At 46.6% G+C, this 22,055-nt stretch overlaps 1 protein-coding gene across 1 annotated transcript; it reads right to left on the bottom strand.

Annotated features, from left to right (window-relative positions):
• Positions 1–3,971: 3,971 nt before the first annotated feature.
• LOC120518465 (ER lumen protein-retaining receptor 1-like) lies at positions 3,972–21,160 on the bottom strand. The gene is made up of 5 exons (XM_039741259.1): positions 20,849–21,160; positions 15,555–15,655; positions 4,652–4,810; positions 4,275–4,527; positions 3,972–4,157 (listed from the first exon to the last, which is right to left on the bottom strand). The coding sequence occupies exons 1-5, from the start codon at positions 20,937–20,939 to the stop codon at positions 4,123–4,125; spliced, it is 639 nt and encodes a 212-aa protein (XP_039597193.1). The 5' UTR covers positions 20,940–21,160; the 3' UTR covers positions 3,972–4,122.
• Positions 21,161–22,055: the final 895 nt, after the last annotated feature.

The raw sequence follows: 22,055 nt of genomic DNA, 5'->3' as shown, positions 1-22,055 counted from the left end.
GTTGCCCCAACAAATTCAAACAGGCCTGAGTATGTGATGTTGTCAGGGGCGGAGTCTGTGTCAGCCAATGAGTGCTCAGCTGGAAGTGCAGTTCATGGACTGCGACTACAAGGAATGAGGAAGCCGAGCGTTTTGGACCCCGCAGACGGAGAAGAGACTCGTCTGGTCTGACAGCCCCTGTTTTATGTACCACAGAGGAGAACGAGAAACGAGACTCTCTGGTCTGACGCCATGGCAGCATGACGGTGGGCGTCACTCGGCCCATGAGCCATACAACAGGCGGGCCGAAGGAAGGCCGAACGGCCACACAGAGTCCAGCGATGACCTTAATGGACACCTGAGGAGCACAGACAACGCAGGGGTGGCGGGGGGTCAACTCGGTGAATGTCCCCAACACAGCCTGGAAGACCCTGAATGGAGAGGCCTGGCATCATCCATCCAGGCTGACAGAGCTGGAGAGGATCTGCAGAGAAGACCACCCCAGAGGGGCTTCAGCTGACTGTACCGAGTGAAGGGTCTGCCTGCCTGCTTGTGTCGGTGGGAGATTTCCATTTTTTCATTTGAATGATTTTCTGAGCTCCCGTTTTTCGCTTTGTCATTCTGGGGTGTTGCTTGATGAGGGAAAAGAAGAAAAAACAAATTGAAACGATTTCAGCACAAGGGTGCGACATGACAAGTGTGAAGGGGGTCCGCACAATTTGTGAAGGGGGCCGTATTACATAACTGAGTGGGAATGCCGGAAAAGGCTGGAGCGCTCAAGAGGGGACGCTTGTGGAAACGGGGAGACCACACAGTCTCAACACAGAAGCCCCCAAGCTGGGGATGTAAAAAAAAAAGCAAAGGTACCCTCGGTTCCACCCCGCCGTGCCACCAGGACTGGCGTGGTGCTCCACCAAGTTCAGCAATCACCTGTTAAAGCATGCCTGACACTCAGTGGGCAGTCTCACTCACTACGCGACTATGCAGACTGGCACACCCTGGCGCTGCTCAACTGCCACTGGGCTGCTCTCCAACATCCAGCCGTGACGTCACGCAGGTCGTCTATCCGGTTTGAGCCACGCATGTGGCTAAGGCTGTTTGTCATTTGTATGATGGCACTGTGCGGGCGTGCAAGTCAACCACGGTGTCCTGTGGCAAATGTGGTGTGGTGACCTCAACTTGCATGCCCGTCTAGTCGGTGAAGACACTTGCCACAGATCCACTTGAGCCAAAAGCAGGAAGGTGTGTGCCACTCTCGCTGTCCTCTCCAGGGCTTTACGTCGAGATGGTGAGCCTCAATGACCTCGAGCTCGTTTTGGCCACAGGCTTTGCCGACTCTCAGTGTCTCTCGTTTGTTTCCATCTAAGACCCTTCATTCGTTTCATGAATGCAGGACTTGGTGCCCATCTGGGCAGATGTGGCCATTATGGTCCACCCAAAGGTACAAACACAGACATGGGGGGCTGATTTGGAATCGGCCATCAATCCAATGCCCACCACCCCGACACTTGGGAGGAAACTGGCCCAGCAGAAGGCGTTCACTCTAAATACAGAATTTTTAATGTCCCGATTCAGCTTTCTGCCCCTCCGTCACAGTAGGGGTCTCACAAAACGATGAGCACCTTCAAGCCTGACACCATTAAAGTAAAGCAAGTGGGCATTTTAGAGGGGTCTGTCACACAGGAGACACATAATGAGGGTCTGTGGGCAGATTGTGAAGGGACTGAATTGCTCACACTGGGACCACCGTACTCAGTGGCTGATACAAGTCCACGTGGTCCTTACTGTCACACATACAGAGGACACTCAGATTCGGACTTCTTCCACTCACCCATCCATCTCCCTAAGCCCCTCATCTAAGGCTGGGTCACAAGGCAGCTGAGTGGAACAATCCCTGGAGGGGACAGCAGCCCACCACAGTGGAGGGGACACACACACAGACAGGACCAGCTTAGTCCACCTTCTCCACCAACAAGACCCCCGCCTCCTTCCAGTGCCACCAACAAGTTCTAATTTGCGCGTGAAGGTCAATGAGTTTTGCGTAAACTTCAGTAAAAGTCTTCCCTGCTTTGGAGTCAAATCTTGTGAGCGCCGTACTCGTTTGGACCGACAGATCCTCAGATGTGGACCCCCCACCTCCTGAACCACGTCACAAGTGTCACCTCAGCTACGTTAAAAGGGCTGATGTGGCACATTGCCATGTCACTCAGTGTGAGGAATGTCAAAGCGCTTTGCCCAAGTGCTGCCACACAACCTCATGGGGGCGCCGGCTGGGCATCATCAGGCACCTGTACATCGCAGGGGTCTTCTCTCAACCACCCGGAGCCAATTTTGAATCACCTAAAGGCCTTGTCACATTGCACAACTTTTCCAGTCACAGCTTGTGCTCCTGTGACCAGCTGTCATGTCGTGCCCACCAGCCCCATCCAACCAGTCTCTGAGTTGCCCCAACAAATTCAAACAGGCCTGACTATGTGACGTTGTCAGGGGCGGAGTCTGTGTCAGCCAATGAGTGCTCAGCTGGAAGTGCAGTTCATGGACTGCGACAAGGAATGAGGAAGCCGAGCGTTTTGGACCCCGCAGACGGAGAAGAGACTCGTTTGGTCTGACAGCCCGTGTTTTACGTACCACAGAGGAGAGGGAAGCCCCTCACATGGGCACCATCTTCATCAGGCATCAGCACAATGGCTGTCAGAAAATGGGGGGAGCTTGCGAGACTCTAAAAAAGGTGAAACTAAGCTGAGGAGTTGTCACAGAGTTTGTCACGCTGTGCAATTTCTCATCGTATAATCCGAGACCCTCAAGAAACAAGATCACCAACGGCAGTCGTCAAGTGTGACAGCCCCTCTGAGTATAAGTCATGTGACCTGCTGCCGGATTTTGGGAAGCTCCACACAGACAGGGCGGTTGGCCTTGAACCCCACAGACCTCACAGCTCAAACCTGCGAAAGGAAAAGAAGCCGAGAGGTAAACTCAATTGAAAGCTCCTGCGGCTGCCACGCCCGACTGACACCTTCAGCTCGGGGGTCTGCTCATCACGTGACGTCGGCCCAGTGCTGCCCCACCTGAACCTCCGAGGCCTCGTGTCTGCAAAAATGTGCACACAAAATGAGTAAAAAAAAAAAAAAAAAAAGAGAACATCGTGTCAAGTTTATTAAAGTTCACAAAAATCCAAACATCTGTACAAACCCGACCGTTGGGGGGGATTAGAAACGCGGCTCGGCTTTTAACCCTTCGCCCATCAGGATAGTCCAGCCCTGCAGTGGACATGTGGAGTGTGGCCGGACAGAGTGGACGACAGGGCACGGCGTACAGGGGCACCCACAATGTTCAGGGGAGAATCTGACAGAGATAGAGGGGGCCGACCTGATCGTGGCAGACAGCAGCTCGGGCTGCAGCTTCGCTATGGCTTTATCATCGAGGGTCACACACAAGTTGTTCACTCCCCCGCGTTACGAGCGTAATCGGCTCTTCAAGAGGACGCGCGTTACGGACAGTCCAGCAGTTGTTTTATGTACTGAGATTCCTCGACAGCTGCGGCTCAACACCAAATCCCAAGTCTTAACAGCGTCCATTTCCGCCATGTCCTCCTTTTCACCCAGAGTGCCATTTACTGCCAAACCGTTCACTCCAATTCTCAGCACTAGAGGGCACTGCAACTCACTAGGAGTCCAGAAACAAAACTAGAAAAACCATGAGACCCCATTAAAAATATAAAATGAAATGGTCACCTTATTCCTGCAAGAGTTGATTTGTTTGTTTAAATGCATTTGAGTTGCTAATAAAACATCATAATAAACGAGTAAGTAAATATTAAATACAGTACAGGGACCCCCTAGGGCCAAGGAGAGATGCTTTGCAGGCACTTGGTTTGGGGAGCGAGACTAAGAGTGAAACATCTGAAGAAAGTTGTGGGTACCCCCTGGGCACCCACCGATGCCAGAGTAGAAACTGGTCACATCAGCCAACACCAGACCCCCCACCCCCACCCCATTGACCCCATCCCACCCGTTAAGGAAGAAGAAATGCGTGTCGGGAGCTCAAGTTGCAGATGCAGTCTTCACCTCTGACGTCACTACAAGATGGATTTCCTCAGAATCCCCGCGTCACGCTCCCCCATAAACCACGAAGGCCTGAGCGGTCCTAGGCAGGCAAACTCAACTTCTTCCCTTTCAGAACTAGAAAACAACACAAAAACAAAAAAGACCCAAAGTGAGGGAAGGTGTTGGGACGCCAGCATCGCTCTTAGGAGTCCTGTCCGTCAGCGAGCCGAGCCCACCAAAGCCCCTACTCACCTTTGGAGATGTACAGGTAGAAGAAGTCGCAGTAGAGCACAGTCTGCAAGATGCCGGAGAGCAAAGCGATCAAATCGTAGAAGCCTTGGCTGAAGTAGCGCCACAGCCAGTTGAGGAGGTAAAGCAGGCGGTACGAGCCCAGCGCAAACAGGTAGTGGCTGGTGATGGTCTCTGCCTCCCCGGTCTTACTGACCAGGAACAGCTGAGGTAAGATGGCGACTGACTCCAGGTAGATGGAGAAGGTCCACAAGATCTGGTGGAGACAGAGAGACGATGAGATGGCTAGAAAGGAGACACATGCGCAGAGAGAGTGGGTGGATGCAGCGGACTCTCCGCCATGTCGATTAGGTCAGGGGGGACACGTCAACCCTACTCACCTCCAGGGGAGAGAAGTCGTGATTTACAAGAAAGGCAAGGATGGCGCTGGGAACGAGCAGGAACTCAATCCTGAAGGTGTCGTGGCTGAAGTCGTACGTCGCTTTAAACTTCCCATAAATCAAGTAGACTGTGGCATACGAGCAGGTGATGTAGACGATCTGTGGGGGGAATGAAATATTAGTATTATTATTAGTACTGAGCATCGGGGAGACACCTTTACCTACGGTAACTTATTACACAATAGTTACAGTGCATCCGGAAAGTATTCACAGCGCATCACTTTTTCCACATTTTGTTATGTCACAGCCTTATTCCAAAATGGATTCAATTCATTTTTTTCCTCAGAATTCTACACACAAAACCCCATAATGACAAAGTGAAAAAAGTTTACTTGAGGTTTCTGCACATTTATTAAAAATAAAAAAACTGAGAAAGCACATGTACATAAGTATTCACTGCCTTTGCCATGAAGCTCCAAATTGAGCTCAGGTGCATCCTGTTTCCCCTGATCATCCTTGAGATGTTTCTGCAGCTTCATTGGAGTCCACCTGTGGTCAATTCAGTTGATGTGACATGATTTGGAAAGGCACACACCTGTCTATAGAAGGTCCCACAGTTGACAGTTCATGTCAGAGCACAAACCAAACATGAAGTCAAAGGAATTGTCTGTAGACCTCCAAGACAGGATTGTCTCGATGCACAAATCTGGGGAAGGTTACAGAAAAATTTCTGTTGCTTTGAGGGTCCCAATGAGCACAGTGGCCTCCATCATCCGCAAGTGAAAGAAGTTCGAAACCACCAGGACTCTTCCTAGAGCTGGCCGGCCATCTAAACTGAGCGATTGGGGGAGAAGGGCCATACATAGACAGGGAGGTGACCAAGAACCCGATGGTCACTCTGTCAGAGCTCCAGAGGTCCTCTGTGGAGAGAGGAGAACCTTCCAGAAGGACAACCATCTCTGTAACAATCCACCAATCAGGCCTGTATGGTAGAGTGGTCAGACGGAAGCCACTCCTTAGTAAAAGGCACATGGCAGCACGCCTGGAGTTTGACAAAAGGCACCTGAAGGACTCTCAGACCATGAGAAACAAAATTCTCTGGTCTGATGAGACAAAGATTGAACTCTTTGGTGTGAATGCCAGGCGTCACGTTTGGAGGAAACCAGGCACCGCTTATCACCAGGCCAATACCATCCCTACAGTGAAGCATGGTGGTGGCAGCATCAGGAACTGGGAGACTAGTCAGGATAAAGGGAAAGATGACTGCAGCAACGTACAGAGACATCCTGGATGAAAACCTGCTCCAGAGCGCTCTTGACCTCAGACTGGGGCGACGGTTCATCTTTCAGCAGGACAACGACCCTAAGCACACAGCCAAGATATCAAAGGAGTGGCTTCAGGACAACTCTGTGAATGTCCTTGAGTGGCCCAGCCAGAGCAGAGCCAGACTTGAATCCGATTGAACATCTCTGGAGAGATCTTAAAATGGCTGTGCACCGACGCTTCTCATCCAACCTGATGGAGCTTGAGAGGTGCTGCAAAGAGGAATGGGCGAAACTGGCCAAGGATAGGTGTGCCAAGCGTGTGGCATCATATTCAAAAAGACTTGAGGCTGGAATTGCTGCCAAAGGTGCATCGACAAAGTATTGAGCAAAGGCTGTGAATACTTATGTACGTGGGATTTCTCAGATTTTTGATTTTTAATAAATGTGCAGAAACCTCAAGTAAACTTTTTCACGTTGTCATTATGGGGTGTTGTGTGTAGAATTCTGAGGAAAAAAATGAATTTAATCCATTTTGGAATAAGGCTGTAACATAACAAAATGTGGAAAAAGTGATGCGCTGTGAATACTTTCCGGATGCACTGTAATTGTTCACATTCTTATAGGTTTGAACAGTTGAAGCGCGTGGCTTGCTGAGCGTCACCTTCAAGTTCCAGTGCACTTCACATTGGGGCTCAACAGTACAGAGTAACGGGGATTGTGGAAGAGAGGTGAAGAAGAGAGTGCAGGCAGAGAGGAATGGGTGGAGAAGAGTGTCAGGAGTGACTTGTGACAGACGGGTATCAGCAAGAGTGAAAGGGAAGGTCTACAAGACGGTAGTGAGACCAGCTGTGTTATATGGGCTGGAAGACGGTGGCACAGGAGACAGAGCTGGAGGTGGCAGAGTTAAAGATGTTAAGATTGGCACTGGGTGTGACGAGGATGGACAGGATTAGAAATGAGGACATTAGAGGGTCAACTCAGGTTGGATGGTTGGGAGATAAAGTCAGAGAGGCGAGATTGTGCTGGTTTGGACATGTACAGAGTAGAGATGAGGGGTATGAGAGAAGGGTGCTAAGGATAGAGCTGCCAGGGAAGAGGAAGGCCTAAGAGAAGGTTTATGGATGTGGTGGGAGAGGACATGCAGGATCACTTCACTACGTGGAAACTAGCTGTGTAAGCCTGTGCTGGAAAAAAATGAAATGTAGACATGTCAGGTCATTGAAAGCAACTCCTCTGGGCGTCTCTCTCTTAGGAGGATTCGTGTTGCCGATGTGCTCGCCTCACTTGTGTATTAACGGTGGTAGGATAAGTAAAAGCGATGCCAGTTTGTCGATGTTAGCAGCTAAGCGACTTTGTCTTTCTTCAGAAGGTTTTGTTTTGCTGACGTGCTCGCCTCGCTTGTGTTATTAGCGGCTAAGCGAGTTTTCTGTTTCCTTACCCTGACTTCACCTCTCACTTCTGGGCCGGACAGAGAGACAGACACACACACACACACTTCCACATGTAGACGTTTATATAGAAGATGCCTGAGCTCCAATTGTTCCGTTTGAAATGTAAAAGACGCTTGTGTTTAATTTCATTCATTAGGTTATGTCACAAAACCTCACTTTGCACTGGTGAAACTTTAAATAACAAAATGTTGCCTCATGCCCAGTAATGAATGACCAGGGGAAGACGAGGAAATCACACAGCGCCTTGGCAGCACAAGACTTGCCGCCCGCCAATCAACGTTGTTGACTTTTAACAGCTGACCCCAAAGTACCCCACGTGTCTGCTAGAGATGCCATCAACAAACATACGGTGAAATATTTGACCGGAACAACGCAAGAGCTGGAGATCCACCGGTCACAGCCAATGAAGTGGCACTCACAGTTAACGCTGAAATAACCCACCACTACATACTGTAGGTGAAGACCAGCAGATGGCGCTGGTGGTACTACAGACACGGCCTTTTCCAGCCATACAAACAGGGTGGCATGACAGCCTTGGTGAGAATGCAGCGTACCTGCTGCTGTGTACCCTCAGCAGAACCTTCACAATAGTTGAATGCGTTGCTGAGAGCTTTCTAACGTCTTCCTCATTAACGAGCACTTAGGACACGTATCCTAACATGGCCACAAGTCTCCTGTAGGTGTACAGACTTTGGGTAGCCCATCTGCTTCATGGTCTGACGTGCTGTGCACTCAGAGAGGCCCCTCTGCCCACCTCTGTCGTAACGTGCTGTTATTTGAGTGTGTGTGTGTGTGTCTATACTGTATACACACACACACACGAGTCTAACTAGCCTGCCAGCACTCAGCACTAGCTGGGGTGCTCACACTCACACACGCTCACTCATAATGGCCAGGTTTTGACTCAACAGTCAAGGCAACATGCATGTCTTTAAGACATGGGGGCAAAAATAAAAAATGTCATGCAGGAACAGAAAGAACGTGCGAACTACGCGACTGGCATGGCCGTTCAATCCGAGCCTTATGGACTACGAAGCAGAAGCCCTGAGCTGCGCGTCACGGTGGCCCCCTACCTACACTTACATGTACTGTACAAACGTCCTGTGTGTGCGAGACACTGGTCAGCAAATAAGCTCAGTCAAGCTGTACTGGATATGGACTCCTGTACCAAAGTAAAGCTGCTCAAGAAATTATGAATAATAAAAAAAATGTAAAAAAAACCAAGCTCAGTTCACTAAGTCAGAATACAACTGTTTATCTGCTGTTTCTCCACAAGATGGCACTTCGGTTTACTTCTCTACGTTTGTTAGATAAAAGACAAAATGAACTTTCTGCAGTGGACTGTAGAGAAGCATACCCGGAGTTTTTAATGGTTACTTTGACAAAAAAATTGTGATTAAAAAAAATAAAAACCAGCAGTGGTCTCCCCTCGACTTCCTCGTATACTCAGATATGGGGATGGATATTTGAGGAGTAAACCACAAGACAGACATTTTTATATTATGTACGTTTGCACAGCACATGGAAGTGTAGGTAGGGGGCCACCGTGACGCGCAGCTCATTAAAGAACCATCAACAACAAATCAAATCAATAATATATCCATCCATCCATTATCCAACCCGCTATATCCTAACACAGGGTCATGGGGGTCTGCTGGAGCCAATCCCAGGGTGCAAGGCAGGAAACAAACCCCGGGCAGGATGCCAGCTCACTGCAGGGCACACACACACCAGGGACAATTTAGGTCGCCAATGCACCAAACCTGCATGTCTTTGGACTGTGGTAGGAAACCCACACAGACACGGGCAGAAGATGCAAACTCCACGCAGGGAGGACCCGGGAAGTGAACCTGGGTCTCCTAACTGCGAGGCAGCAGCAGCGCTACCCACTGCGCCACCGTGCTGCCCCTATCAATAATATATTGAACATTATTATAAAAATGAAGCTGAATAAATCGGACTTTGCAGCTGCATGAATTCTGGTTTGCGGAAATAGCCCAAAAGTTGATAGAAATCTACGTTTTGTACCTCATACTTGTATGCAAAATTTGGGTGACCGAAGTGAAATCGAACTCATGTTATCGTGTTTACATTCACACACAGACAGACTGACTGACACAATTCCAAAAATGTTTTTTTCGGACTCAGGGAGGTCTAAAACATTGAGATTCATCAAAATCCAGGGCAAGATCCAACATGCGTCCCAGCCTCACTGGGTGACATGTTCTGGGCCTGCGCCAAACTAACACCATTCTGGACCACAATCTTTAAGTGCCTTTCAGACAGCCTTGGGGGTCCCAATCCCTCCTAACCCACTAACAGCTGTGTTTGGGGGTCTTCCAGATGAGCTTAAAGTGGAGAAGAAGGACAAACAAACTGTGATGGCCTTCACTACACTATTAGCACGTAGACGTATCTCGCTCAACTGGAAGAATCCCGACGCTCGTCTTTTAAGTCAGTGGGTAGCTGAAGTTTTATGTTATTTGAAATTGGAAAAAATCAAATTCTCACTTCGAGGATCTGTGCAGAACTTTTTCAAAACCTTTTAGAATAAGCTTTTAAAGCACTAAGGAAGCAGACTCTCTCCCTATTCTCTTTTTCTTTTCTTTTTATTCTCCTTTTCTTCACTTATTAATTGATCTATTTACTTATTTTTACTAGGTTTAAGTTTTATTCTGCTGCCCATGCTCTTTTTCTCAGGGGTGGGGGTTGATTTGTTTTCAGTCCTATTCTTGTAAAATTGATCTATTTGTATGGAATGTTAGGTGATTTCAATAAAATCAAAAAAAAAAAAGATTCGTCAAAATCTCAATATTAAATCTTTGGATGATTACAATATTTTCCCTACACTTTGTCTTTGTTTTGCTGTCTGAATACGCTATTACTGTATTAGTAAATATCTGTTAACCAAAGGAAGGCTTTGAATATCTGAGCTGACAGTTTAGGCCAACAACCACCTCAGAAGTGACCCCCCACACCAAGGTGCGCCTTTTAGGCTTCTTACTCGCTTCTATTATTTTCAATCGTCAGACCTCTCATTTTTAGCTCCTACGTGTAACGCTTTACGTTTACTAACATTAAATGCCCTCTGCCCCAAATCTGCCCGAGCCGGAGTTCTGTCCCTCTGGGACCATTTGGCTGACTTTAGACCATCGACACTTCTACCTCGTTCAGGATCGCCATTACAAACTTAATTAAGCCGTTATTTAGATTCTTAGAATCCAGATGATTTATGTGTTTTAAAAAGAGCAAAGGCCCAGCACTGACCCCTAACGGACACCACTTTTCACATCTCCTAATTCTGACCCAAAGACCCTCAGACCCCCAAGCCTTGGCTCTGTGAGTTGAAGCCAATGGCGCCCCCATCTCTAAAGCGCTCCACTTCTTTTAGTCTGATCACTGGCCTCTCGTGCAGGACATTACTGCTTGGGATTTCAGAAAATCAAAATAAACAACGTCAGCCACAACATCAGCTGTACCTGCAATGCTTTTGCTCTTTTTCCTGATGGTGTGGATCAAGCAAATTACCTTTTTTGTGTTTTTAATTCCAGACTAATATTTTTTTAAGTGATTTTTGAATAAAAATAATAAACGTCAAAGGTTCATATACAGGTCCTTCTCAAAAAGTTCATTATTTTCTGATAAACATTAGACTTTCATATATTTTAGATTCATTACACACAACTGAAGTAGTTCAAGCCTTTTATTGTTTTAATATTGATGATTTTGGCATACAGCTCATGAAAACCCAAAATTCCTATCTCAAAAAATTAGCATATCATGAAAAGGTTCTCTAAACGAGCTATTAACCTAATCATCTGAATCAACTAATTAACTCTAAACACCTGCAAAAGATTCCTGAGGCTTTTAAAAACTCCCAGCCTGGTTCATTACTCAAAACCGCAATCATGGGTAAGACTGCCGACCTGACTGCTGGCCAGAAGGCCATCATTGACACCCTCAAGCAAAAGGGTACGACACAGAAAGAAATTTCTGAACGAATAGGCTGTTCCCAGAGTGTTGTATCAAGGCACCTCAGTGGGAAGTCTGTGGGAAGGAAAAAGTGTGGCAGAAAACGCTGCACAACGAGAAGAGGTGACCGAACCCTGAGGAAGATTGTGGAGAAGAACCGATTCCAGACCTTGGGGGACCTGCGGAAGCAGTTGACTGAATCTGGAGTAGAAACATCCAGAGCCACCGTGTACAGGCGTGTGCAGGAAATGGGCTACAGGTGCCGCATTCCCCAGGTCAAGCCACTTTTGAACCAGAAACAGCGGCAGAAGCGCCTGACCTGGGCTACAGAGAAGCAGCACTGGACTGTTGCTCAGTGGTCCAAAGTACTTTTTTCGGATGAAAGCACATTTTGCATGTCATTCGGAAATCAAGGTGCCAGAGTCTGGAGGAAGACTGGGGAGAGGGAAATGCCAAAATGCCTGAAGTCCAGTGTCAAGTACCCACAGTCAGTGATGGTCTGGGGTACCATGTCAGCTGCTGGAGTTGGTCCACTGTGTTTTATCAAGGGCAGGGTCAATGCAGCTAGCTATCAGGAGATTTTGGAGCACTTCATGCTTCCAACTGCTGAAAAGCTTTATGGAGATGAAGATTTCATTTTTCAGCACGACCTGGCACCTGCTCACAGTGCCAAAACCACTGGTAAATGGTTTACTGACCATGGTATTACTGTGCTCAATTGGCCTGCCAACTCTCCTGACCTGAACCCCATAGAGAATCTGTGGGATATTGTGAAGAGAAAGTTGAGACACACAAGACCCAACACTCTGGATGAGCTTAAGGCCGCTATCGAAGCATCCTGGGCCTCCATAACACCTCAGCAGTGCCACAGGCTGATTGCCTCCATGCCACGCCGCATTGAAGCAGTCATTTCTGCAAAAGGATTCCCGACCAAGTATTGAGTGCATAACTGAACATAATTATTTGAAGGTTGACTTTTTTGTATTAAAAACACTTTTCTTTTATTGGTCGGATGAAATATGCTAATTTTTTGAGATAGGAATTTTGGGTTTTCGTGAGCTGTATGCCAAAATCATCAATATTAAAACAATAAAAGGCTTGAACTACTTCAGTTGTGTGTAATGAATCTAAAATATATGAAAGTCTAATGTTTATCAGTACATTACAGAAAATAATGAACTTTATCACAATATGCTAATTTTTTGAGAAGGACCTGTTTATATGTATGTGCTCACTGATCTGTAAGCCCCCTAGTTTAGGTTGTTAGATTTCAGCCTTTTAAATCAGAGCTCCTTGAGAGTCCCAGTAACTGCTGGGAGGTCAGCACCTTCTTCACAAACCCAAGAGCACATTCACTGTCGCTATATTTTAGGTGCTCCTCACCTTTTCTAATGCACTCACCTCATCTTTGGTTGTTCTTTAAGTACTAAAATACTGACAAAAAAAAAAATCCTATTTGACTTTGTCCTCCCTTCGCCTTTACGCTGTCTGAATTCCTTGTTGACCTTTGCCCCCTAAGCTGTATGGTCAGTGTCAGGGCTCGGGGTCTTCTACTCCTTATTGTTAGATGTTTTTCTTTGTGCCTTCTTTTTCAGTTTCTTATTTATCCACAGGGCAGTTCACTTAAAATTTTTACTGCTTCTAAAATTTCAGGATGAACATGTCCGGCGTTGAAATGTTTAAAATGTTTTTAAATCTGCTGCACTGCACGCTTACTGATTCCACAGTTAAACGTTATTCCTAGCGTATCTTTTTTAGATTCTGCCATATCAACTAGACATTTGCTCTATTAAAAGGTAAGCTCTACAGTTTCAGTTTTTGAACACGTGCTCTGTCAGATCTCTGAGGGATTGGTTACGCTGCGGTCACTGCACCCTGGTGGGCCAGGCACCGCTACCCCTCAAAGTCGATCTTGATTGACATCTAGACGGGCGTCTCTTCTTTTTGGTGTTGTTAGCAGGTGCTCGCTGATCACGTCTCTGTACTTGTGTTCTACTATCCCACATAACCTCAGGGTAATTATATCCCCCCATGACGAGAACACCCTCTCTTAACTTTTTAAATTATGAATACAACGATGCATATTGAACTGACTATCTGCACGCTTGTCTACAAGCACTGCAAGTATCAGGCCTCACCCACCTGGTGCTCTTTACTTACTCCTGACATTCTCACTTAAGATGGCACCTTGTCTGCTGGATGTGCATTCAAATATAAAGAAACAGCTGCTCCTCTACCTCATCCACATTCCTAAATAATGGGCATCCATTTGTGTTTGACTGCTGCGGTGTGCCACTCCAACCCAATTCTTGTATTGCAATAAGAAGTTGAGTAAAATGACACCTTTGATTGGCTGACTAAAAAGATTACAATATGCAGGCTTTTGAGGCGACTCAGGCAGATGGAATGCAGAAACTGGAGTTCCCTGTGTTTATATACACACACTAGGACAAATGACAACGTTGGAAAACCTTTACGTGAGACATCTTAAAATGTAAAAAATTAATAGATCTCTTCAGGCTAAGATTCATTTAGCAAGAGAGGAGAACAATGCAGGGTGAATATTCAAGGGTCTTGACTAGACATTGTCCTCCTCTATTGCTAAATGGATAAGGACGCTTGCGTACAGAAGAAAAACTGTTAGAAATAATTGTCAGTATAGTTTAATGCAAAATTAGGATGGATAACTGAAAGGGGCTGAAAGATTCAGAGATCTTGACTAGACATTGTTCGCCTCTCTTGCTAAATGAATCTTAGCCTGAAGAGATCTATTAATATTTTGCATTTTAAGATGTCTCACGTAAAGGTTTTCCAATGTCGTTTCTTGTCCTAGTGTGTGTATATAAACACAGGGAACTCCAGTTTCTGTTTTACATCTCGCCTGAAGAAGGGGCCCGAGTCGCCTTGAAAGCCTGCATATTGTAATCTGATCAGTTAGCCAATAAAAGGGGTCACTTTGCCTGACTTCTCATACGTTCATCATAAAGGCAAGCAGATGTTAAAGTGCCACTCACTGTGTTTCGACTGCAGACTACACATTCAAAGTTGGTGTTCATAGTTGTATTAATACCACCGGGTGACATTATAAATCTGGCTTGTCCTAAACTCCCTGCCCACCCTGAGTGTAACAATTCTCAAGTGGCCGCCTTGTAACTGATCAGTGTGTGATGATGTGCAATTCCAACCACTTCACACTTTGTAAACGCCTGCGCGTTCTTTACTTCTATATAATTCTTGCTCTGTGTGCATTTGTACCTCGTCGGCATATTGAAGCTCAGAATCATTCTTGTTCTACGTATATTTGTGCCTTGTCCGCTGCTGTAGCCCTGCAGTTTCCTTTGGTATTAATAAAGTTTCTGTCATTCAGTCAGTCATGTGCCCCCCTGACGTCAAGTACCGAGTCTGCTGCACTGTCTACACGCCACACTAGCCAAACCTTTCTTTAATGTTGCGAAGTTCCTTCTGGAAGGTGCAGGGGGATCAGAGCTGCTGCTCCACGACTTTGGAGTTCCACACGTTCGGAGCTCAAAGGGAAGGCCCAGTGACCGCCTGTGTGGACCCTGCACAGCCACTGCGTGTCTTTGTGCCACTTCTTCTATGGATATTCCAGTTTTTCTTCTTGTGTGTGCCATTTTAACTGGTGACTGATTATCAGCTGGCCTTACGTGTGTTTTTATGCTCTAGAATTGGCAGGTCCCCAGCGCTGACATTACTGGTTTTCCAGCTCCTTGTAAGCCTGAACTGGATAAGCTCGTGTCATGCTGTACACTTCTGTGGTAGCTTAGGGGCTCCGAATGATGGTAAGTACCTACTGAACCAGAGGTTGGCGCTGTGTTCTAAAGCATTCCCTCTTCCTAACTCTTCAGAACAGAAGACTGAGGGGCCATTCTACCACTGATGTCTCCCTCCTGGACCTGCCAAGAACCCATATGACCCAAAGTTTTTGGCAGCACAGATCAGGTAGTGACAGAAAACACGTTAAAAACATATATATATATTTTTTTTGGCATTTGTTTTCGTTATACAGGGTCTCAGTTGTGCCCCAGACCTTTTTCTGTGCCGTATCCTTTCTTGCACTGGTTATAAAGTGGCTCAATGGCGCTGGGAGGTACCATTTTATCCAGTTTAGGACACGAGCTGTTTATACTACGGCACCCAAGGACAGGTGTTCACTCATACCACCTAACTGAATGGCTAGCAGACAAAACCTCTCACCTTCATGGATGTGTTGTAGACAGAAATGAAGTTGGAGAAGAGATCCAGGTATCTTGTGGTGAAGACAATAGCAAAGAGGATCTGACTGCGACCCGAGATGCCTGAAGAAACAAGAAACAACCAAGAGATGGCAAAATTAATTTGTAGGCCGTGCATTTTACTAAGAGCCGCCATGCTGCCTTGAATTGCAGTGCAGAGCAGCTCCACATCGCCGACACACCTTTAACAGGGCGCCGTTTACACTCTGATCTCCATTGACAGGTCTTTCCAGTGCGCCTCACAATGCACAATGTAATCTGAGCTCATAACAACAGCCGAGCTTTGTAAGACATACCCTGCGTAAGCATGTGCCACACCCGCTCCATAAACCTCACCTTACTCAGCAGCACTGTGCCAATGGCTAGCGTAGCTCACTCCATGGTCAGGGAGCAGACCCACTGCTGGTCAAACCTGGGACCCCTCTGGGATCAGCACTGCGTAGGCCTCTCCAAGCAGCTACTGCCATGATGAGCACTGCCAGGGCCCAGCGGCTCAATCCCAGATTCCTGTTGGTGCCCCTCTGGCCCCTTTACTCCATGGTTAGTCCTGCCAGGGGCCAGACAGTCAGAAGTGCTGTATGCTTCTACTGACGTTTCACGGACATCAACATGGCAAGTGAAAGGAACATGGGCTGCTCTGGGACACCATTTCTGTTACTCATTTGTAAAACACAACCAAAAAAATAAAAGGTCTGGATTGATTAAAACATACGCGGAGGTGGCCGGAGACTAAACTTGCTGACTTGGCAGGTTAACTTTTTCAAAGGAAATGAATCAAGGATCAAAGGTTAAAGGGCGGTGCAGCGAGAACCAAGGGTAGCCAGTAACTGGTATGTGACTGTGCTTTACGGTGGGCAGCGCTTTTCCTGTATTTTCAGAGTTTCTCACGTCCTGTAGGCAGAACTGCACTGACACCCTCGTGGAGAAGAAGCACTTCAGCTTATGCCGAGGACACAAGAGGAAACATCAGCTGCAGCCAGAGAGAGACCACCCAGCAAGGTTAGGCCTCCATACTGCCAGATTACAGTGGATTTTTTATTAGAAAATACTGGAAATAATATTTGAATAAGGGAATAAAAAGGGGGGCAATACATGCTGTTGTGGTGATCTGGTGTGTCTTTGTCGAGTTAACATCTCAATTTTATCTTTTTGGTCCCATCCAGTCTGCGACCCTTTTTCTTTACCAAGCCAGCTGGGTACCAATGAACAGCCAGGAAACCCACCCATGTTTGTGTTGTTCCAGAGACCCCTGCTGCAACAACGATGACAGTGATGTCTGTTACAAGAGACCCCCGCATCAGAAGTCAAGTACTTCAAGTTTTTCTGTCAAATTTGAGTGTTATGTACTCTGCCATCTTTGTGTGGGCATTCTGGGCTAACACCAGGCATCAGATGAGAGAGTTTATGTTTCAGAAATTGTGTAACACCCCAAATACTCATGGGTCCATGACAAAAAGTCCCAAACAGTCTGTTGTTGAAACAAGGAATGGTGCAGGCAATGGAGTTTTAATACAACCAATTAAGATTCCCCAGCCCAAACCATACCAGTCAAGGGCGGTGAGTGCTGCACGCAACACCAGTAACACTGGGTACAAGTCCTGGGCACCAGTTCATCACAGGGCATGACACTGACTCGTCACCAGTTCAGCTAATGGCAGGCCACTGGGATACTGGAGGAGACCCGGAGTGTCGAGATGAAATCACCTCAACTCTGCGCAGTTCGACCTCGGACCCCCGAAGCAGCGAGGTGCCAGCACATCTCCACACGTAGCTTTGTCTGTCTGGGCATCTTTTTCAAGGCTGAGATTAAGATCATCTGGAGATGCGCTCTCAAAGGGATCGTCACGCACACTGCAACAGCTACGCAAAGCGAGTCTGTCTTATGGCCGCACTCCTGCTTCTGTAATGAACTGTAGCGTCCACATTAGACCTTCACAATGTAAGCCTCAACTTTACTTTAATTAACTCAAACCAAAAGAGAAAAATCAAAGGCAGTACAAGTGATTCGCGGGTTTAAAATTCATTATTCCGGCTATTTGCAGGTTTGTAATCAATTATTAAATGGAAATTATTTTGCAACGTATTATAGAAAAACCACAGACGATGCTGTAGCCCTGCTACTTACTGTACATGGACTGCCACTCCCAGCAGCCCCACAAGTACTGCATCATTGGGCAGCTCTGGTGGTTGCCTTGAGGGGCTGCTGGGTCGAAGGCGAGGGCGCTAATTTTAATAATGAGTCATAAGAAGCCGGCAGGGTCACAGTTCTGGTGGTGTCTTTTTGTTTCAGCACATCACAGCACACCATTCGGATTACAGTGTTCTCACGATTTATGCTCGTGTCCTGTGCCCACGTCTTCATGCGATTTCGTGAGGGTTGGAAAACGTCTTCATCTGGGAGCTCTCCCGACTTCTACGAATTTTCAAGTACATCAGCTTCATTGTAGTAAAAAAAAGGACATGACGCTCAGGGGGTTCTTCACGAGGGGTTGGGGTTCATTTCAAAGCTACACCATCTGCCAAACCGGACTGTGCCATGAGTGCTTGGTGTTTTGTTGGATTTCTTTTATGTCTGTAATATTAATCACTTTTGTTGTTTACTACCATAAATATACAGACAAATTTATTATAATAAGTAAAATTTCAAATTCACTAAAGAACTGGTGAACTACGCACTTTCTCGGGGGGCACCATACATCTTCATCTCGTCTACTTTACATTTCTTACAGCTTTTTGCACCTTTGAATGTACAGTAACTATGGGCCCAAAACGTATTAGCGGATGGGGTCCTGTGCCTGTAACCCGTGTGTCCGCTTCACCACACAAATCTGGGAGACCTGTGGATCATCAGGTGTGAGACAATGTCCTCTGTATCGTGCCTTTCCATAATGACCGCCATCATAAGACCCTTTAAGGGTACAGAAGAACAATTTCCGTACTATTATGATGTCAGTGCCAGCAGGTACAACAACTCATTTAGGGTCTCATAATGAATGAATTGGACACAAAGTGGGAAGGCAACCCCAGAGGTGGCACCAGTCCATCTCAGGAGACGTTCTCACACCTACAGCACTAACCTGGAGATGCCAGTTAATCTAAAATACACAGAGTAGTAGGAGTGCGAGCAGAAGTACTGACGCGTCAACAAAGTGTGGTCAGCTGCTGTTGGGGAACTGGGGTCCCCACACTGCCACACAGACAATATGGATATTTGACACCAAGAGTTAAACTCAGAAAGTCAAAGCAGCGCATTTATGGTACCATTTAAAGACTGGAGAGATGTCGAGATGGCAAGGCTGTTGGACCAAAAGCACCAGGCCTGAGGGCAGCCATGGCCAGGGAGGCAAACTGCAGGTACACGACCGACTGTGCTGTGGAGATGCACATATGTGGGTATAAGCCCCTGAATAACCAAAAGATGGCATTAACCTCTAATGTGTGCAACAAATGACAGGCAGAGGATCAACACTCCTGTTATGGAGCGTCTTTCTAATCTTGTGAAATATTCACGTTACTATCTATCCATATGAACTTTATATAATACAAGTTAACATGACGTAGTGCCTTTACTATCTGCCTGTAACGAGGGACAGCGAGGCCGAGTGGGAGAGCCTGCCACCATGTAATGACACCGTCACAGCTGTAGGCAGGAGTCACTTGAGCAGAGGAAGCCCCCTTTTTGGTCCTTTCTGACTTGGGGGGCCACAAGGCTGCCCTCTTCATGTGAGAACACAGGACAAAGAGAGGTGCGGGGTCCTAAGTAACTTCCCACTGGTGACACCGTTAGAATTATTTCACATAATATAACAATTTTCAAACCCGCTAAATCCAATTAAGGTTTGTGAGGGGCTGGAGACTAGCCTGGCAGCACTGGGTACAAAACAGGGGGCAGCCCTGAACTGGGCACCAGTCAGTCACAGAACCAACTCACACTCTTGCTGGGGCCAATATGGAAATGTCAAACCACTAAACCAGCAGGGATGTGGGCAAACTGGAGATCTCAAAAACGATGCCAACACAGACACCGGGAGAAAATGTAAACTGGATGCAGCCTGGGGAGCAGGACCCGCAAGGTGGCAGTGCCCCCCAATGCACTACCCTTTCTTTTTATTTAACGAGCGCCAAATTAAATCTGAGGTATGGTTGAGTCATTGCCATGTCTGAACACGCAAGTCCTGGCAGGTGACACTGACTCAGAGTGGCACAGCAGGTCCCGGGGTGTGAATCGACTCGGCACAAGTAAATGAATGCTACGACTGAAAAAATCGCCTAATGTGACGCGGCCATAACCCACGTCTTTTGAAACAGCACAATCGTAGAACACCTGAATATTATGTCATACAGTGCATTTTCTAACTTGTTAAAAACATTAGCAGGCAGCGGGGCATTAAGGTTAAGGCTTTGGAGTTCAAACCCCACCACTGACACTGTGTGACCATGAACAGGAAAAACAAACGAAATGAAAGCAGTGGTATCTCAAATGTTGTTAAGCTGTCTTGGATCGAGGAGTCAGCAAAACAGTAAGAAGAAACTGTTTAGTTTGCCTCAAGTACAATAAGCAGACAAGAAAAGGTTTTTCTATCATTTAAAAATCTTTAACGTTACTTGTGTACTTTTTTGTCATTTCAAAGTTTTAAATGTGTCATTTGTAAGGGAGAATCAGATTATGCTGTAAGATATGATGCCAGTACGCATCAGTACAATTGTGGCTTTAACAGAATGCATTGATTTTATGGCATCTCTGATGCCCGCCTGAGTTCACAACGAAAAGGAAGTTCGAGACAGAGCGGAGCGCCAATGCCAGGGGCAAAGCCATCGGAATTCGGAAGCTACAAAGATCATCTCCAAACACCGCGGGTCCACGTGGCTCTCCAGCAAGGAATGTGCCCACCCTGCTTAAAAAAAAAACACGCATGGCTGGCTACCCCACATCTCTTCATGGGACCTTCCAAATGTGGGGACTTCAAAATCAAACCTGCTGCCGACTGACGGTTTCACGGAAACGGGGGTCCCCCACCCCCCTAGTCGGTAAGCTCCGCAAGCGGATAGGTCTGCCAAGTGCCACTCGTTAATGTATTCGCAAGTTAGGCTGCCAAGCGTGGGAGCCTTCGAGGTCTGACTGCAGCTGCGCGCCAAACGCCGTTCGGGTGGGCTCCGGTCGCACCTGTAATGGATAAAGGCTGATTAAAAGGGGCAGACGAGAGAGCCCGACGAGCGCAGCGCACTGCACTGCTACCTCCTCTCCTGACCACTCACCAGAACACGAGCGCGTCTTCCATATCTTCAAGAGCAGGATCACTATCGCGACCAGATGCGAAAGATCGCCGAGGAACCGGAAAATGTTCATTCTGTGGCCGAGGTTCGGGCTCTCCTCTCCGGCTTATGTCGACTCCCGACTGCCTGTACCACGTGGAGGTTCAGTGCCTGCTGTCTCGTCCACACTTTGCTCTTTTCTTTTTTCTTTTCTTTTCACTTCAGTTTCCAACACGCCACGGAACCTGTCCGTCTCCTACGCGGAAGTCAGTGCGTCCAAAGGAGCCGGCGCTCGCCGGGATGGAACTGGCGGACTCCAGGATTGCCGCTCTGTCCCGAGGCGTGAACTCGATGGTGCTCAGCGTTCGACTATCTCCATTTGATGGCCAGGAGGGGGCAGCAACACATTCAACGTTGAATAACAAGAAAATGAGAAAACATCTAAGGAGATGAAGAATTTTTGTAGACATTGTGCTTTGATAACAATCTGGAGGGATGGCCTTTTTAAAAGAACCCCCTACTGAGTGAAGACAGAAACAAAACCAGAAGTCGAGAAGTGCCCCCCAATCTGTTAATCTACATCTCTGCCTATGCATCTTGTATATAGTGCCTTTCCTATCTCTCTGTCTGTCTCTTGTATACAGTGGTGCTGTGCCACTCTCTGTCTATTATATAGTGTCTTTCATATCTATCTATCTATTATATAGTGCCTTTCATGCTTATTTATTTATTTTAAGTTAGTTCTACCCACTAAACATGGCACTGAGGGGTGCCGACGTGTTACTTGTTGATTAACACATGTAAATAAGTGACCGCAAGACCCTTATTAACCCATACATGTATCTATAATATAGTGTCTTTCATGCTTATCAATCTATCTACCTATCTGTCTGTTATACAGAGTATTTTGTGCTTACCTATTTATCTGTCAATTATAGAATGCTCTTAATGCCTATTTATGTTTTATACTGTAGTGCCTTTCATGCCTACGTATTTATTTATATATATTATTTATTTATATATATGTCTATTATAATAACTGTCATGTCTGTGTATATATCTATTATGCCTACCTATCTATTTATATAATACTTTACATGCCCATGCAAGTATATATCTATATAATATATAGTGCCTTTCATTTCTGCCTATTTACCTGTTACAGTGCCATTCATGTCCATCTATTAGTCTGTCTAGTATATTGTGCCTT

The sequence above is a fragment of the Polypterus senegalus genome, chromosome 18, assembly GCF_016835505.1.
Source record: "Polypterus senegalus isolate Bchr_013 chromosome 18, ASM1683550v1, whole genome shotgun sequence".
Lineage (NCBI taxonomy): Eukaryota > Metazoa > Chordata > Cladistia > Polypteriformes > Polypteridae > Polypterus > Polypterus senegalus.
This window is presented reverse-complemented; position numbering and strand designations above follow the sequence as displayed.

Coding starts and splice junctions, on each gene's coding strand:
- LOC120518465 (XM_039741259.1), bottom strand. CDS start 20,939: ATGAACATTTTCCGGTTCCTCGGCGATCTTTCGCATCTGGTCGCGATA. Junction 15,656..20,848: donor GAAGACGCGCTCGTGTTCTG/GTGAGTGGTCAG, acceptor TTGTTTCTTCAG/GCATCTCGGGTCGCAGTCAG. Junction 4,811..15,554: donor TCTACAACACATCCATGAAG/GTGAGAGGTTTT, acceptor TTCCCCCCACAG/ATCGTCTACATCACCTGCTC.